We start from the raw sequence: 20,191 nt of genomic DNA, 5'->3' as shown, positions 1-20,191 counted from the left end.
AGCAGGAGACGAAAGAAAAAGAACAGCAGAGGATGTGTGTGTACACATCTTCATAACTACCCTTATTTCAAGGACCTATGCTACCTTAAATGACATAATTCACCTTATTTCAGCTGCTCCACAGTTACTAAGGTAAAATATCTCAAAGATCATTGTACTCTTGATTCCCTTATTACTGCTCATCTCACAGCAGCTGTATCACAAAGCAATAATCCTCTTGACTTTTTGTAGTCACACATAGTTCTCTTAGACGTTGAACTCTTAGTAAGCAGAAATTTCTGCCTTTCCCAAGGCCATAAAAATGCATCTACTCATTTTTCCAATGCTAAGGACTATAAAAGAGTTGAACAAACAAGTATGTATGTCACTGTAAACTCAGTAAAATTTCAAGCATTTTATCAGCACAAAGAGGAAAAAAATAATACAAAACTTCCTCAAAATACATACTTTCATTCAGTCTGATAACAAAGCAAAATGAGCACCACCCTTCAAATCTAACTTTTGACCTGATGTTGTCAATTTAAGAAGACTTACCTATTGATCCTTTAGCTGCTATTGCAACTGCTTCCAAAAGAACCTGAATAATGCCAGCACGAACTCGTGGTGGGTCCCTTTTGCGAACATCAAGGTGTCCAAGAATTTCTTGTATTACATGATGGGAATATTGTGCCTATTAAAAAACAAGTAAATAGGAAAAAAAGCTTCATCTGTGACTTAAATAACAATAAATTCCAACACCATTCAGCTAGAGTAATGACCATGTTCCCATTCTGCAACGTTCTTACACACAAGTTTATCTAAATTTCAATCAATTCACAATTACATATAGATTAAAAAAAAAAAAAACCTACCACGACAGATGAAGCCACACAGGTCCACCCAGAACAGTATACAAAAGTTTACAGTATTAAAATAACAAAGAACATCTACATGAACAGAGGAAGCATGAAGCGGCACTTCATTCAGCTAAATGCAGTTCAAGGACTTCGGTTGGTCTTACAAAAAAGTGTCATTGATACAAACACTGAGAAAACTCAGCTTTCTCCCACAATCCTGGAATTTTATGACTTTATCTTTTGAATGTCTGTGCTTGATGTACCCAAGAATCAGACTGTGATCATGTTTACAACAGACAGCAGAGGCTGCCCATTAGTAAATATCAATTAGCACAACACAGTTCCATGTGAAGTTGGCTTCTTGGGTTGTAAAAGCAGTACAGGTGTATTGGCACCAAGACATGACCAACTTAGAGAGATTTATTTATCAAGCACAATGTCAGAGCAGAATAGCTACCCTGCTCCTTGTTCTGGAGCTTGCTCAGGGACCTCTACACTACCTTTCATTGAGAATTCCTTAATATATTTTTTTCTTCTACAACTGTATATTATTCAAAAGTAAACCAGATAACCTCTGATCACAAACCATGATTAGGTTACTATTTGAAAAGTTTAGAGAATAAGGCTAAGGAGTTACAGAAAGGGATCTTCCGGATTCTTTGACTTCATCTACTGTTTATCATTATCATGGTGATGTCAGCATTTCACCCTGTCCCATGTGCTTGAAAAATACATCCCAGGAAAACAAACTCTGGAGAAAATCCTACCTGTATAGAATACATGATGATTTTGAAGCACAAAACAGCAAATTCATTGGGATCCCATAGTCTATGATGGTCTAAATGCCTGTAACCAAAAATTAAGGTACCTGAAATAATGACATTCCACAGATAATAAACGGCATCTTACAGTTTTCTCAAAATTCACCTCAAAGGGATTATTTCCTTATGTAAAGCTTCTAAAGAACAAATTATTAACTAGGTGAGAAAACTAGAACTTCAGAAAAGCATTTGTTTTCAAGGTTTAGGATGTGATCACAAAACATTTGGCTGTAACAGAAATTCCAGATCTTCTAGTTTCAGGACTTCAAAGAATCTAGTCATACCAATGATATGTCGTTAAGAATATACTGTTTCCATACAGAGTGCATGCATAAAAATGGCTGTGACATTACATGCTTATTTACAGGACAGAGACACACTGAAGAGGATGGTTATAATAGCTTCACAAACTTCTACTCTAAATTAGATAAAGAATTGGTATTGAATCAAGACCTACAAAATAATTACGGCTGAATGTTATATCCAGAATAGAGACTCTAAGAACTATTTTTATTTTCACAGTAGTTTCATGAATAATATATATGGAAAACAAAAAAGAGCTACTCTTTGTGTAATCCTTTATTACTCTGAAGCATTTCAACACTTTCTGCAAAAAATATCAAAACAGAATCAGAATGATACATGCATCAGTTTCTCTTTAAATGGGATAGGGACCACTGATGAAGAACTTGGAGAGTTTCAAGCAAAGACAAGAAATTCTGCCTAAGCATTATGCTCAAAGCTACGAATATAGCACACATCAAATTTTCCAATAAGGAGATCTGAATACCTGGAAAAGTATAACAAAAATGAATGCATTTTTAAACATGGAAGATTGACAAAAGGAATTTGGGATGACTTTTGATTGGAATAATTTAGAGTCTTTGTAAACAAACAAACAAACAAAAAACCCCACACCACCAAAAACCTTAAAAAAAAAACTTTCTTACAGAAAAAGAATTTAAGCAGTATTTCTAAATAGGTCTCTCATACAGAATCACTACTGGTCTGCCCTTTCTCAAAGAACATGGATATAAAGATGCTTCAAATAATAAACTTTAAAGCATAAAGGTGAAAGAAGACAGTACTCTGAACACAGGAGGACTGACTGGATGCTTTAACCTAGTTTGCCTAGGATCTGGACGTCTCAATTAACTCACTGGACAGCTGCTACCAGCCTAGTGATCCAGCTGGGTACACAGGTCTCCTTCAAGGTTGATTAAACCAGCTGGCATAAAGCTACCCTCTCCAGTGCCCTAAATTATCTTGCAGTCCATTCCAGAGCTAAGAAAACGTACTACCATTTTGACACATTACATACCTTTAATAGAAATCCCTACAGGAAAGAATTGCAGGAATTTTAAAGGTGTTAGTTTGACTGACAAGATAACAGCATATTTGCATTACTGAATATTAAATTGGACCTGCTGCTGGGTATAGCTGCCTTTCTTGTGCACATTCTGGACACCCAGGTATATTTAATCCTGCCTTGGGGTAGAAAGACAAACAAAATTACCTCTTTAAATCCTTCAAGGCTTAGCGGTTCATAACGTATTTATTCATGTCTTCTGTCTCCCTAATATTATTCCAGTACAGTCCATCATTTCTTGTACATGATAGATTATTTTAGCTAACCTATTTTCTTTTTGTCTCATCAAATACAAAATCATACTCTCCACTATCTTCTCCTGATTGGAACTGATCCTTTAATCTTTGAGGGTAGCATGCATTCTCTGTTATCCGTGACAGTTCCTCTTTATCTGCCTCAAAGATCCGTTCAGACAGATTATGGTCAACTACATCTTACATAAATTTATTTTTTTTTTAAAAAAAAAAAAACCTTTCCTCTCAAAACAAGACATACAATTTTCTTTTTCCAGAAAGGCAAAGCATTAGCTGCTTCAGGAAGATGAACTGATGGGAAGACACTAGGGGGAAGATGGTGTCTTCTAGGCATCACACACCTAGGCTAATGCTTTGTGTAATAGCAGCATACTCTGTATACTGGAATTTCCCTCCCAAGAAAAGCAGCATTAGATTACTGTAGGTGATAATCATCACCTACATCATCATAATGCAGGCAGTGTATTCAATGTAGTTTTCTTTTTGTAAAATACAGCAAATGATATTTTCAGCATGGTGCATTTAGTATAGTTAAAAATCAAGTCACATCTTGCCTATTTTTTTCCAATTACATTTCTTTTAATAAAGAATATCCAAGTAAGATTGCAAAACATTTTATTGCTGGATTAACAAATGTCAAATTCTGCCTTCCATTAAAATCTGCTGATAAATGTAGCACGTGCACAATTAGGTTTCTCAAATTAAAAGGAACAGTAGAACCAATGGTGCAAGTTACTTTATGGAGTGAGAGCCACTAACGGTCCCTGAACTCACTCACGTTGTCACACATGCAAGCAATCCTTACAGTACAAAAAGATAAATTGATACCGATGATCAGAAACCAGAACTGAGGCATGTATAAAATACACAAAATAATCTCATGCATCACGTTAGCTAAAATAATACTAAAACCCAGTCTTCTGATATTCAGGACTCTTGCACAGATGATGTGATAATTCACAAGAATGGAAATACAGTGAGATGAACAGGGTGTAACTTGTTATACTTGAGAAATTGTTTATATTCACTAGATTTCTGTATCCTTTTGGATCTGCCTGATCTATTCACCACTGCAAATTCATGCTAAGTGAGTCTGAATAGCTTGTGACTGTTGACACAAAATACTTTTTTTTCCATATCATATTAATATAAAATGTTTGACTTTCATTAAGCAGTTTGCCAGATTGATCTGTCACATTTCATTAAAAATGAGAATTTGAGCGTTTCTAGCTACTACATGTAGACACTTATAACCATGGAGATTTTCTGCCAAAAGCAAGGAGAATTAAGGGCAATCCAAACCCATACCAGGAGAGACTGACTTCAGATTTCAACTATCTTCATTATATTTAAATCTCTCAACTGCTGAATGTACTCATCCTCATGATGCAAGAAGCACTATTCCCTCAGTTTTGCAAGGAAGTGAAAGAACGTTGACCGATATCCCAATGCCACATGAAGCAAGCCTTCAAGTGGGAAATTGAATCTGCATCTTCAGTGTTAGCACTGTGATAAGTGGCCTTACCATTATTTCCAGAGCTTTCTTAAAAGCTATGAAATTGCTGAAAACTGTTAGGAGAAACTGTTTCCTAATCAAGTACACATAAACTGAGTCAGGCTTTTCAGTCAGATAAAGCCCAATAGACTCGAACTTTCATTCTACCAGATCTGTTCATTCACAAAATGAAGCTGATTAGATACAGCACTCCCTTTTTGTTCAGGAAAACCAGCTTGGAAATTGCATTTTCTGCATCTCTTGTTCTCCAAAAATACTAAACCTTTACAGCAGTTATTTATAAAAAGATATATCTATTTGGCAATTCCTTCTCAAAAATGGTGACCACAAAGACTCTCTATTCATAGAGGAGAGAATATATGCTGAGTAACTCATCATTACCTACTGACTTCAGTGCACAAACGTAGCATGTGCACGCAGAGGTGCACAAAGACTCAAGCGTTGCCTTAGGATCACAGTAGTAAGAAAAGAAATTAAGCTGTAAATAACACTTTGAATACATAAAGCTTTGGATCTGCCACAGGAAATGCAGGTGTGACACCTTCTCAAATCCCAAACCAAGCATTAACTCTAGGCTGAGGAATCGGGAATTATTTGTGGGAAACTTCCCTGATACTAAAATGATTCAAAGGACTGAAGTAACTGCATATGCCGATAAAGTTTTGAGATAAGACCCTAAAAGGAACTTAAAAGTGGCAAGAAAGCAGCTGCAATATAGTTCCAAATAATCCATCTAGACTGTTTAATACCTAAACTTTCACTCTAGTGACAGGTATTTTGGAGGAATGCAGATTTTAAATGTAGGAAAAGGATGAATTTTTTTTAATAAAACACTCAACTTTACAATAGTTAAACTCCTACCAAGTTGGTGTAATAGGTACACATGGAAAGTAAGATAATAGCACAGTTCTTTGCATATAATGCTTTGGAGTGGAAAACAAGGGGCTACAAAAGTTTTTCTCAATACCTATCCTATCTTCTTTTTGCATTTCTGTTCTTACTTAACAGTAGTAACTTGAAAATGACTTTCAGTAGTTTGAAAGTCTTTCAGTGTATGAATGAAATACTTAAGTCTTTGTAGGAAGAAATAGGCCATCTAAGAAAAGATGTTCCCGTAACAGATGGGTATCTTGAAAACCTACAACAAGGAGCAAGCAGCTCTCCTCATCACCAGGAAACGCCAGAGTCTGACAGTAGTATCACCGAGTCTAGTACTTCCTGAAGAACTTTCTCCTGAGAACATGCCTACTTTGTAGACTCTAGCAGAGGTGAAAGAAATTGATTGAAGTTACCTCAATCCTTGTAGTTTTCTTCATATAATATTTTTTAGGGAAGCAACTGGGGCAATGCAGAGAACTGGAAAACATATTGATATTTAATACATCACCTATAATTTGTACTGTGTGCATTTGTGCATAATGTGCATACTGTGTGCACATCTGCTATTCACTACTAAATGAGCTGTTAAAGATATTCTTCACAGAACATCAAAACACGTCTTGGAAGACATTGAAAAGAAGGAAGGAATTTAATGCAGCATAATTAAAGGATGAAATAATAATTTAAAAAAATCTTAAGATAAGACCTTCCATGAATTTTTAACTTACGCAAAAACTGGTCTGACAGCATTATTCATATTTCCGTAGGTTGCTCGTCCTAGTAGTTCCCTGAAACAATTCTCGGCCAGCAAAGCAGGATTTTCCTCTTTCTCTCCTCCTGTAGGAGAGGAGGGAGGGCCTATTCTGCTGAAATAAGACAAAAATACATTGATTTTACTACAGTTAATATTCATCTTCCTTACTGTACACACCTTTGGTTCTACAATGTTCATGAGTCACCATTCTTGCCTAGATCAAGAGCGTGACTCGAATATGCATCAAACCAGAATTCTGAATATTTTATTCTCTTGCAGCAGGACTGTAGATCTTCATCTGTTCACTCAATACTGACCATGGTATTAGTAAATCTGTATGTGGCAAAAACAATGGCTGTTCATACTGATTTGACTTGTTAACCACTGCATGTTAAAGTATTACCCATTACTAACAATGAATGAAGGCCATGAAATCATGCAAAACGTTAGTCAGAATCTTAGTCATTTTGTTCAGACTAATGATCACATTCACTTGCCCACTACTGAATCCACGCGGCGTGGGTGAGCATTAAATAAAACTCCAATAACTCCTGCGGAAACAGATGGCTTGTGAGTTGGAAAAAAGTCTGACTGAACTAATTACAACATTATCGCCCACCTAGTTACCTCTAACTAGAGAGTGTACAAGTTAGTCACCTTCTAACTGACTGTGCCCAGCATTACTATGGAGAGGACTGTACAGAGTGTCTCTGCCCAATGATGGACTGACTGCACCCCCTGCGCCCCTCGGGGGAAGAGGAGTTGGGAGTAAAGCTGGACCTGGGGAAAAGTCGTGGCAGGGGGAAGGTGTTTTAGTATTTGTCTGTTTCTCACTACCCAAATCTATTTTGACTGGCAACAAACTACATTAAATTTCCTCAAGTCAAGGTTGTTTTATCTGTGACAGTAACGAAAGAGTGATGTCCCTGTATTCACCTTGATCCATAAGCTGCTTCATCCTATTGTCTCCCCTGTCCTGTTGCAGGGGAGGGTAGTGAAAGAACGGCTGGGTGGCAGTTTGTCTAACTCACCACAAGGAATGAAAAGATAAGTATAATATCTACTACAATGTCTGCATCAGTACACACAAACCTCTAGTTTTTAACCTTATTAAAATACAACAGTTTGTCAAGTTGGTTTTTTTACCATATAGTATTCTTCACCTCTATGACACCATTGGGCAACTGGACTCTCATATTTATCACATAGTATGTTACTAATAACTTGGAGTGAAAAAAAAAAACCCAAACAAAAAACCAAACACCTTTCACATTTGTAAACATATTTTTAAGATATAGATATTGACATTAATTTCCCCATACTATATTTATAAAGGTGGCCCTTGTTGAAGGGGGATTCTTTTACTAAAACCATTACTCTGAAAAAGAAACATAGCAATTGATTTCTTCAGACAAAAACTAGTAACAATTAAAAAAATACAGACTGACAAACTCTGCATCAGATAAATACACCATGAAGCGTGTCAAATTGCACAAATTTTGCTAGGAAATTTGTCCTTTAACCAGAAGATTACAGTTATTTCAATCATAGAAATGTACAACTTATAGTAAAGAACAATAAAAAGTGATGACATGATAGGAGAGAGAGGAAAAAAGCAAAGGGTGGGAGGACGATTTATTACTACCACAACTACTATTTCTTCAGGTGCTAAAATATGCCAATGAATGACTTAATAAAAAATAAAAATTATTTAAAATTAAGAATCAATATTTAAATTCCAACTTTATCTCACATGGAAATTTTAACTTAGAACTAAATAAATCTTGCAGTGCAAAGCAAAACTTTTATGTTTTATACTAATGACCAAACTTCTGTAAAATTCAAATACTGACATTTTGAATTTTTGCTTTTCTCTTGGTGACTGGTAATTAGGCTATTTAAAACTAACATGGTACAAAAGGAGAGTAAGAGCACTGAATTAAAGACAGAATGAAGACACAAGAGAAGCAAAACTACAGAAACCACACACTGGTTTGGACAAACTAAAACCTACTGGAGCCTGAATTCTACCACTGAGCTTTGAAGGCAACAGCCTGTCCTCACCTTGGAATAACTAAAACCAGCACCTGCACTGTAAACAGTGAAAGGTAGAGCCTTTCTAGAAGAGTTTCCAGTTTCCAAGTTCTCATTTTTGATGCAGGCCTTGGCAATATGTTGTGGGGTGGGGTTTTTTGTTTGTTTTTGCTTTGTTTTGGGTTTTTTAATGTTTGGGGTTTTTTTTCCTTCCTTTGCCCAAAGCCACCACCACTTCAGCACACAGAAACCTGAATTTCTAGAGCAAATTAAAGGCATTTGAAATGTATTTCTTAAATTAAGTGCTTCACACATCATACCATTAAGATGTTACTAATATTTCATTTAAATTGAACAGCTGAGAGGTGGGAGACTGAGGAAGAAAAACAATTCCACCTGAGGTGCTCTATTACTTATTGAGAAGTACTGTACCTACAGGTGACAAGTATTTTTTTGCATAAAACACATTATAGAAACTTAAATGAGGATTCACTCACCTACATTAACATTATGCAGCTATGGATTAGGAGATTTATTTTAGACTGCAGAGATCAGTACATGAAAACCTTAGTAATACTTCCAGTTCTGCAGTGCAAGTGTGCATATTAAATATGTTTAAAAGCGTTGACTAAAAGCATCGGCTTTAGTTAATGTTCACTCTTCAGCAACATAAAACCATAGCTTTAGAGCATTATAAAAACTCAAACACTGAAATGCCACAAGTCAAATGAACATGTTAACATCATAGCTGTAATACCTTCTGATAGCAAAAGATCTAGTGTTTCAAGACTACTGCAATCTAAAAGTTGCAATATAAAAACCTGTTGCCTCTGGTAACATCAGTGTTTCAGAAGTTACCATAACATTGCTAGCTTGTCAGATTTTAATAATAAAAAAGCCCCAGGCACTCTGTTAGATAAGTAAGGAGAAATAGTTTTACAAATACACAATGATTAGAATTTTGAAAGGCATGACAATTTGTATATAAACCATCAGGAGTAACTAACTCAGCCTTATCCAACTACTGTGCCCGTCAGTCTCTGTTTTTTTTCCTGTTCAGGAAAAAAAATTCGAGACAGATGGGCATCCTTCTCAGCGCAGAGACGGTACAAATCACAGTGCAGGACTGTCGTTCCCATTGCTGTTTTCACAGATTCCCTGGAATGCAGCAGCATTACAAAAGTGGGTGAGTGGAGGGGGAAAAGAAAGCAAGCTGCAGAACACGCACACACAGAGGTAGTCTATCTGGAAGAATTCTAGTTAAAATGTAGTAGAAATAAGTTCTCTTTTAAGATTCCACAGAAGATGACTTCTCACTGTTGCTTGAGGACTTATTTTAGAATAAGTTAAAGGAATAAATTGCAATCCAGTTGTAGTCTAAAACGTTAGACTGCATCAGAACATTGAAAACTATCTTCTGTTGTCTGCAGGAATTACATTTTTATTTTGAACTTTAACACCTATCTCTAAGTATTTCTCACTAAGTGTTCCTTAGCTTTATCAGATGAAAGACAATGAATATAAAACTGCCCTTCTAACTTTTCAGCTCTAAAGGAAAGCTTTGTACAGCCTCCCAAGTTTCCAAATTCAAATGAGTATCTCATACTCATTTTGTTTCACTTACTTGGTTTTTACACAAAGATCAGAAAACCTCTGACAAATCCAACTGCAACATTCAAAAAAAAAAAATATTACTATTCCTCTGCATCCAGACTTTCTCCACTACCACAAGTCCAGAGAAGAGAAATATGAAATGCATTTTGCAATCAATGGGCAATAACTACTCCCTTTAACTGTTCCACAGCTTTCTTGTGGGTAAACTCCACCAGAAAAGGTGGCAACAAGGAATTGGAAGGAGGGAAGTTCTGAAGTACAGCAGTTTCCATAGCAAACATCTAATCACAGGCTTAAACTGGCTCAGAGCAACTCAACATTTCATGCATAAGACTTGTTTAATATCACAAAACCAGGATTGGCCAAAAAATAAGATGGGGTGTGAAGTAAGACTTAATCACTACTTTTGAGAGCAGTAGCTACAGGAATGTCTCACTATGATTCATGCACTTTGAGAAAGAAATGTATTCTAACCTACCTCTAAAACATATACAAACATTACAGACACATTAGAAGGACCTGAAGTCAAGTTTACGCCAAGAACTAGAGTATCCTTCTGCCTTAAATAAGGCTGACACTTTCAGCTTTGCAGTTACCATGAAGAGTATGTTACAAACTAAGTGAATTTCCAATTTTGTACATCCCTTCCCCATTTTAAAGACAGATTGACATACATGATCGACTCTTCCGAATTTTCTTCTAGAAAACCTGAAGGAGGGAGGGAGAGTCTTTCAGAAAATGCCTTATGCTATACTGAAGTATGCATGGCAATTATTTTGTAATAGTTGTACTTCACGAAGATTCTCTAAGAAAAAAAAAGTTACACTTGAAAAAAAAAAGTTACACTTTCAGATTTGTTTGATAGTCATATAACTAGAATGTGCATTCAGCTACACAGGCAAATAATGACATCCACAAAAACAACTATATTTTTTAAATTAAGCTATTAATTTAATATTTAATTAACCTATTAACGTTTCACAAGTAAAATCACAGTGCTCTTCAGGAAAGCTTTACCTATGTAAACTTCAGCTTTAACCAAAAAGACTTATTTTTGTGGACTTAAGTTGGGGCTATTTTCCAGAATTTCTGCTCTTTCTCAAATAATGTTTTGATTTCATCTGCCAGAACAATGTGCTTCTTACTCCTACTCTTCAAGATGCTTCTGTTTGTGCTCCACAAATATGAAGTCATAGAAAACAAATAGGAAATTCTCTGTAACATCATTTAAGGCCAGCAGATCAACAATTTATAAATATTGTTTTCAGCTTTTCTGTCATACGTGCATCATACAAGGTCCTACTTGCCACTGGGAAAATCATTAGTCTTTTTTTCTGCTGAATGTGCATTATAGAAAAAGATTCAAGCAGACAGTTCATATATTTAATTAACAGTTGCTTTTTGATAGATTTTTTTTCTACCACCACTATTGCATTGCTCAACAAAAGATAAAAATTAGTCCTGCAGTACTTACAAACTGATCTGCTTTAAGTGGTTGATCCAAATCCTATTTAAGTCAGGTTTTCCATTAGTAGTTTACTATATAAAGGAAAGTATATGCCTGAGGGCACTGTAAAGAGTAATGAAGGCAACAGTTCTCACCTGCATCTAGAAGCCCTGTAAGAGTGTGCAAAGGCTAATTAAGCTCTCCTTGTTCAAACAGTAGTTTCAGAAACCTTTGTCTTTTGTTTAGATCACTCTTCAGATTTAAAATCCAAGTGGCTATTTCTGTACATAAAGTGTGGGCCTTCAGTTATATGCCATAAATAGATAAAGCACAGACAGAGAGACAACTTGATTTTAGTCATTTAGTCTGAAAGTTTGTTTTAGAGAAGTGACAGGTACCAACAGTTAGAAATAAGAAAAGAAAAATAAAGTTGAAGAAAGGGAAAATAAACAAACAAACCCCAACAAACAACAACAAAAAAACCCCTGACAGATTCAGCAAGCTGAGTGTCACATGAAAGCATGAAAAGCATGTTGTTATAGGAAGCTGGTGAGCCTCCTTACCAAGCAAGTTTTGAAGCAGCTAGGGTTGGACATGAAACAAACATATTAGGTTGTTTGTACAGCTGAAGTTGGTTTTATGGAAATTTCCCACTGCTAGCAATTAACACTTTTTACACCTACATGGTGTTTAGCCACAAATACAGACAAGGACAAAAAAAAAAAGTGACTTTTTTATTGTCAGGTGACTGGCATATCCTCAACACCAATTATCGTACCTAACTTTTTTGTCAGGTAATAGACCTAGGAGCCACTGAAAGTAAAAAAAGAGAAGGGAGTCTACATATAAAGACATTTTTATCCCCACTTTACTGTTGCAGACAGTACAAACAGTTACTAATGGCTAAATGGGAATTAAAACCTCAATTTTTCACAGCTATAATTAGCAAAATCATTTGAGTCACCTACAAACCTGTGCTTACTAATCTCTATATCTGACATAACAAAACAAACAGTTTACAATTTTTAAGACTTCTGAATATGGCTATTCAATTTATGGAGCAATTTTTAGACTGACAAACTCCAGAAGAAGTGAAATGCAGGTAGCTGAAAAGACTTTAAGACAAGAAACATTAAGAGAAGTTAAGCAGAGCTGTGCTCAGTTTTGAGGAAACTTAGTAGTAACTTCCAATAAAAAAGAAAAAAAATCTCATAAAAACTAAGCCTAAAGATTGCTTAAAAACCATGCCAGTGACTAGGAATAAAAATACCTGTCAATATCGTCTATTTTCTGCATATTAAACAGCAATGATGGTACTATCTTGTCCATGTGCTGAGGTTCCCATATAGTTGCTCGAAGTTCATCATTAACTGTTTTTCGAACCACCCCCTGAATGCCCCTGATTCCAGCAATTCGGATCCTAAGAAAGGAAAAAAGGAATTATTGAAAAGGAGAAACACAGCACTTCCCAGTACGGTTGTTCACCTATCAGGCAACAGTAACTACAGAGTGTGGAATTCCGTTAGCTTCTCCCAAGCAGTAATTTGGAAATTTGGCCAATTCATTAAGGTTGCCCATATTGCCTTCAAACGCCTTGGCAGCTCATAGGGAAGCTTACAAAACAAACAACTGAACAAAAGATGATCTGTAAGGATAATGCTGACACTGATCAATGAATACTGCAGCTGTGTATAACACCCCCAAAAGATGGCTGAAAACCCACCAACTCTATGCAATGTACTACCCATCACTTGAAACTGTGTGCAATCTCCACCTATTCCAGTGCTGAAGAAAAATGTTGTGGAGTTATTACAGCAAAGCTGAAGCAGTATCTACCACAGTCACGTGATCACATCCACAGCCTTAATTACAATTTTTAAGGATTAATCATAACATATGTTTAAAGATTTGTGTGAGATTCAAAAGATGGAAAGCAAAGGATAATTCTATCAACTTAAGCCTCAGGCACAAAACAAGCCATCACTTTTATCCTAAAACCATTTGAACCAAATGAACTCAGAACTGATCAACAACAACAATAAAATAATAAAAAGGAAAAATCAATATAAGTTCTAAAAAAGACTTAGTCTAGCTGTTAGCCATTTTCATTATTTTGTTGGAGGAAAATAGTTTGCAGAAGAATCTGTACAATGGAATGAATGGCAAAATACTTTTGAAGTGGTAATAGCAAGTTAGTCATTATAATAAATAGTATGAATAGAATTTCACTCACTGAAAACAAGTATAAGTAAGGGTGATACTGCCATCAAGTGAAATAAGCATAAGCTTTGCTAAAATTTGAAATTTCTATTAAAATCCATCCCTCCTTTTTTTAAACCTTAATTTCAGTATGGACAACATATAACTAGCTTTTGTTCAGTCAAATTCACTGCATTAAAACATTTGCTAGATGAATACAGAGCTAACTGAACTCTATAATTAATGTTTTTGTTTCAATTTCAGTTTGTAAATACTTAAATCTGTAGCCCCCTGATTTTCAGTTATTTCTGAACAAAGCCATGTGCATTTAATATGGATCTGATACCATTCTAGACATTTCATGACAGTTTTAATAAGGCTACGTACAGAACAGGGAAAAAGAGGGATGCACAAACAGCTACAAAAGTACTTGCTGTTGCTGTACGACAGGGCAGTATCCAATATTCAGTTTTCAGTATTAAGGATCTAAGATAGTAATTTAAGATACAGAGCTTCTAAAATCCCGTAAGTGAAGCTTTTTTTAAAAAAATTATTAGTTCTTCAGGTAATCAAGTTTTACTGATATTGTGGCTTTAGATACATTAAATACTAGCACTAACCTCCCCTGCTGAAAGGGATATCTCCCCAGGTGAGATTCAGTTTCAGCCTCAGAAGCCTACATCCCTTGATTTTGTGTGTAGATGACGTTCAAGCTCCCATTCAAGCCAGGCAGTTCAGCGAAACCACAAGCGATGCAGGTGAACAGCGACTCTCTTTAGGGTGAGCTGAATTACTCCCTAGCCCCCATCAATGGTATCAACTACTTGTGACATCTGCATTTAGAATTGTAATCTGTAGCCACAGCTCATCTTTTTGTTAAATTACCTCAGCACCTACAGCAAATCTGGTATGCCAACTCCAAGAATAACTGCTGTTCATACAGATCTCTTTCAAAGAGATACACTCAAACAGTCTAGGATGATATGGAAAAAGTCATATTGCTATACATTTGGTTAACCTGAGTAAAAAAGTGATTCTTACGGGGGAAAAAAGGCTACACTTTTGTGTATTGGAGTGCCACTAGCACTAATTTCATGTTCTTACTATTGTACAGGACATTGAAAAATGGAGGCTGAAGTACTGAGGAAGGCACAGCATGAAATTTCACCCCATGCATTCCTTTAAGGAAGGCTCAGATAGATATTAAAACGGAGAATACATTTAAATCAAGGTCATGCACAGTTTTATGTCACTAGGATGAAATTCCTCCCAGTCTAAGGGAACATCAACACCACAAATTGAAGCACAGATAACAGTGCAGGTTGACAATCTGAAGAGTAAAAGATTAACACAGTTCTCTTATTCCTACAGCTTTGAGGTATTTTACTTTGGGGTATCCTTATGAGTGGTAGGTCGTACTTGATAGATGAATCAGGGATGTACTAGTCTCTTAATTCAATCCATATTCTAGTTCATTACTAATATTAGCTCTCACTTGCAAGGGGCAATGAAGGTAAAAGTAGTATTAAAAATCATAGAATCATAGAATGGTTTGGATTGGAAGGGACCTTAAAGACCATCTAGTTCCAACCCCCCTGCCATCAGCAGGGACACCTTCCACTAGACCAGGTTGCTCAAAGCCTCTTCCAGCCTGGCCTTAAACACTTCCAGGGAGGGCGCATCCACAGCTTCTCTGGGCAACCTGGGCCAGTGTCTGACCACCTTCACAGTGAAGAACTTCTTCCTGATATCTAATCTAAACCTCCCCTCCTTCAGTTTAAACCCATTTCCCCTTGTTTTGTCCTGAGATGAGATCATATCCTAACCTCTTATGAAATGTTTTACAGTAAGTAAGGCGTTTAACATTTCTGTCTTAGTTTCACTGAGCCTAAAAAGGCAAAATCTCAAAAAGCTCATTAAAACATTTACAAATACTATTTGCAACCATCAGCTGCAGGTAAATATACTGTACCTGACAGAAGCCTATGTTATGAGGTAGTTGCATGGTACCTCTGGCTTCACTAGTGACAGCTGCTTAAGAAGTTTCCATCCCCTCTGTGCTTTGGTCCCTGAGTACAATTCAGTTCTTCCCCAAAAAATTCAGTCGTACAGGAGAAGCAGGCAGACTTAATCCTAATCCTTTTAGAGACAAAGCTTACAGCAGAACTCTACCGACAACAATAGGGCCACAAATAAGATGGCAACAAATTACAAAAAATAAGGAGGAATGAACCTGAAGACTAAAGGAGGAATGATTTTTTTCTTTTGTTTTTCTCCCAAGAGATGTACACAGTATTCATTCTTTTTGAAATTACAGTTCACAGATTTTTGAAATGGCAAACTTTTAAGAATAATCCTTATGCATTGCAGCTAACACAGTAACAGGACATCCAAAGGGTTAAACACAGATTTTTCATAGTTAGCTAAACAATTTAATGCATGGAAATAAGAAAGATGAGTACAAAAGAGATGAAATAATATAATCTGAAAAGACTTAATTATTCTAAAATGCTCAGGAGTTAAACACCGATTGACAATTCATGTAAAGAACATATCACTAGGGGGAGCTGAAGTAAAAAAAATAGTGGTGCTTACATAATAATGTCAAAATTTGTAATACTAATTCATGAAGGCATTTCATTTTCACACACAGCATCATACTGCAGACATCTAAGAAATTCAATTTTAACGAGTAATTCTCAAATAGCAGACTCAAAATATGCTTTTGCTATTCATATAAATAGCCCCATTAATTTCTCAAATGAGTTATCCAACTTGCACGCATTTACAGTAATATGTAGTGCCTTTCTGACGAGAATCAATGCAGTCTGTCAGGCACTATTCAGGTAAAATTCTACTTAAGTAGTCTAGGAGTTCTAGCCACCTAAGATTTGCAATATTTGGTGCTATTTTAAAAGTCAGACTTTCATTTTCTTCCTATGGAAGGAACTATTCCACTAAAGATCATAATAAAAACTGTATTACAGATTAAATTAATGTGTTAAAATACTAATACATTAATACATACAGAATGGCACTTACTCTTTTTGTATTTCTGGGTCGTGGTCACATGAATGACACATGGCACTGAATCGAGAGACAAAGAAGTCATAGCGCCTGTGATATGAAGGTGTGTCTTCCTCAATGTTGGCAAATTTGACAAACTGGAAAATGAAATAAGGTAAAAAAGCTTTTGATACAAATTTCTCAAAGAAGAATAAATAATACTCAGCTTCATTTAAGAAGTAACATAAAACACTGTATTAGGAAAGCATCCAGATTTGACAATACATAAATATTTAACTTCAGAGAAGAAAAAGTTCAGTTTGAGAGTTTTCTTTTTAAAGCCTTTCCACTAGAACTTCATTTAGATCACTACAAAAGGGTGCAACTGCATGAAATACAACATACTATGCAACATGGAAACATCTAACACTTGAATAGGGAGTGTCATCAATTCACAGAATCATAGAATCATTTAGGTTGGAGAAGACCTTTAAGATAATTGAATCCAACCATAAACCTAATGCTGTCAAGTCCACCACTAAGCCATGTCCCTAAGCACCACGTCTACGCGCCTTTTAAATACCACCAGGGATGGTGGCTCAGCTACTTCCCTGGACATCCTGTTCCAAAGCTTGATAACCCTTTCAGTGATTTTTTTCCTAATATCCAATCTAAATCTCCCCTGGCACAACTAGAGACCATTTCCTCTTCTCTTATCACTTCTTACTTAGGAAAAGAGACCGACACCCACCTCGATCCAACCTCCTTTCAGGGAGTTGTCCAAGCAATCCAATGGTACACTGTCACTGGCAGGTTAACTAGCAACATTGTGATTTACTTAAATTCAAGGGAAATAAATTTGGAGGCATCCTGTCAATTCTGTCTATCTTTACAAAATGGAAAAAGGAGGAGTCAGGGAATTATAACCCAGTCAACTTTAATTCCATTCACAGAAAGACGCTCTGAAAAAAAAAAATTCCAATTTGCAAACATCTACAAAGTAAGGAAGGGGTAAGTCAGCTGTCAGCATGGATTTGCCAAGAACAAATCACATCAACCCAGCCTAAATTGTTCCTATGACAAGGAAATATATTTTGTGAATCCAGATGAAGCAGCATCTGTCATATCTTAACTTCACTGATGCTGTTGACAAAAAAAATACAACAAATTCTCACAGGGAAGCTACAAAAACACTGTCAAAAGAATACTCCTCACAAGACAGATGCAAAGGGGTTTGGAAAAAATACAGAAACACTTGTAAATCACCAAACTACAACAATGTATTGAGTGAACTTCTGAAGGGACTTGTCTGGAATACAGTAGTATTTGAGTTTTACTTAGAGACTTAAATGACAGAGTGAGCTCATCAAATCTGCCAAGAACACTAAGCTGGCCAGAGCACTGTAGGCACACTTGATGTCTAGTTCTTGACAAACTAGAAATAGGACCAGAAAATCCAAGGAAAAAAAAATGCAAAATAGGAATTACAAATGCAAAATACCATTTTAAGACAGCTGTACAAATACAAGCCAGGCACAGTTGAATGCAGAAAAGAAACAGGTTTATAATAAACTACACATTTAACAAAAGTCAATGCTGTTATACTGGTATGAAAAAGAAAACAATATTTTGTGATACCGTCTGTATTACCCGTGACACCTATGAAGAAATTTTTGCCATCTAAGTGGCACTAATAAGCCCTCAGATGAAGTACTGCATGCAGTTGAAGCATCGCAGCTGAAGATGGTGATTAATTGATACAGTCCTTCAATTATTCAAGGGGTGAACAAAGCTTTAGATAAACACCTGCTAAAAAAGGCTGAAAGACATTAAATTATCTAGTCTAGAGCTGCCTTAAAAATATTAGTCTTACAATATACAGAAGACAGCTATAAAAAGAAAATAAATAAGTGGTTTTCTTTGTCCAGTGGTAATAGGAAAAGCAGTAATGGGCTTACACTGAAGCAAAAGCTCCCTAAGACACTAAAAAACCCCTCCTTTCTAAAGCCAGCAGACTGCCTAAAGATATTTTGGATTCTCCATCACTGGTAGTTTTAGGAACAGACTACAGAGAGAAGAAAAAAGGGAAAGGAAAGGTTGTCAGGAAAGGTTTCACATAGTGCTGGTTCTGCCCTGAAGCAGAGAGATGTCCCATTAAGATCCCTCTGCTTTTTCCCACCCCAGTATTCTTCTTACCAATCACTAAGCACGGGCTGAGGCATTTCTTGTACACATACTGAAATGTAGAACCTGCTTTTATCAGCACATTACTCACACACATCTAGACAACCCCAAAGCACTTTAGTATAATCTACAGCATACTGATTTATGGAGGTTTGGAGGTAGTTTTCAAGCTGAAAGTGAAAGCTGTGTATTTCAGAAGAAAACCACCACTTTTTCTACTCTTTTTTTAGTCTTTTTTTTTCTGTTTTATCTAGAACACTTACTCCTTTCAACTGCACTACCAGTTCACCCACTGAAAGCTACAGGCACAGCTGAGAATTATAGTTTGTAAAACTGTATTGGCAGCCATTACTGAAAATGGAGCAAAATAGTATAACACTAGTTCATTTTACACATGCTTCTCTGGAGAATAACCTGTACAGTCAGGTGAGAAGGAAGTGACATACCCTCAAAAACCAATTCTGTATAGTCTGTTGCCACAGTTTGAAAGACAATCCACAAACAGCAACCATATTTTATTTTCCAATACAGTAAGTTATAAAAATGATCATTTCCTTCCCAATAGACCCTGGAAAATGCTTTCAATGTCTTGTGTCTCACTAGTTTGTTTCATGGAATTGTTAATTACAAAACAGAAATAGATTTTCTAAAGTTTTTTGAAGACAGGAACCTAATTCGTGCTTGCAATTTAATAAAGCATAAAGTCCGGGGGGGGGAAAAAAATACCTTAGTATTTTCCAGACACTCAAGTGTTCGAGTCTACAACTGATTCACCCACCAAACTGCCATAAAACCATGTAAAAGAATGGAATTTAAAAGTCTGAAGAACACAAAACACTCTGGGAGTGATCATTTGAATATAAACTCATCTACAATTTAATATTAGCATATTAATATTATTTCAAATACAAAATTATTTAATTGATAGGATCTTCAACTTACTATAACTCTAATAACTGTTTTGCTAGAAAGATTTATTGTACCAAGAAATTCCTCTGTAAGAATAAGTGACAAATTTAGGCCAAGAAAGTATCAGGGGCTTGCTCTCTCGCTCTGGACATTTCTCTTACATCATGATGTAGCTTTGCAGAAGGGAAGCAAGTACCCAGGAGTTATACCTCTCAAAATGGCATGGACAGTAACATGTCCAGAAAGGGAAAAATCTTTTTATTTCCTCATGTGTATAACAAAACAATTTCACCCACTGAACACAAAGTGTTTCTGAAGTATATTCCAGGATTTGCATTCAGATGACTGAACATTTAGGCCACAACAGAG

At 36.1% G+C, this 20,191-nt stretch overlaps 1 protein-coding gene across 2 annotated transcripts in view; it reads right to left on the bottom strand.

Annotated features, from left to right (window-relative positions):
* Positions 1-20,191, bottom strand: part of EFR3A (EFR3 homolog A) — a 58,981-nt gene that overhangs the window by 26,569 nt on the left and 12,221 nt on the right. For both annotated transcript variants that reach the window (XM_010173380.2, XM_029086321.1), the window contains 5 exons: positions 16,766-16,887; positions 12,795-12,944; positions 6,404-6,541; positions 1,604-1,682; positions 535-670 (listed from right to left, as the gene is read on the bottom strand). In XM_010173380.2, coding sequence (XP_010171682.2) covers positions 535-670; positions 1,604-1,682; positions 6,404-6,541; positions 12,795-12,944; positions 16,766-16,887 — 625 coding nt within the window. The remainder of the gene's footprint in view (positions 1-534; positions 671-1,603; positions 1,683-6,403; positions 6,542-12,794; positions 12,945-16,765; positions 16,888-20,191) is intronic.

Source organism: Antrostomus carolinensis, unplaced genomic scaffold, assembly GCF_000700745.2.
Source record: "Antrostomus carolinensis isolate BGI_N321 unplaced genomic scaffold, ASM70074v2 scaffold3618, whole genome shotgun sequence".
Classification (NCBI taxonomy): Eukaryota; Metazoa; Chordata; class Aves; order Caprimulgiformes; family Caprimulgidae; genus Antrostomus; species Antrostomus carolinensis.
Note: the sequence above shows the minus strand (reverse complement) of the source record. Positions and strands in the feature narration are given on the sequence as shown.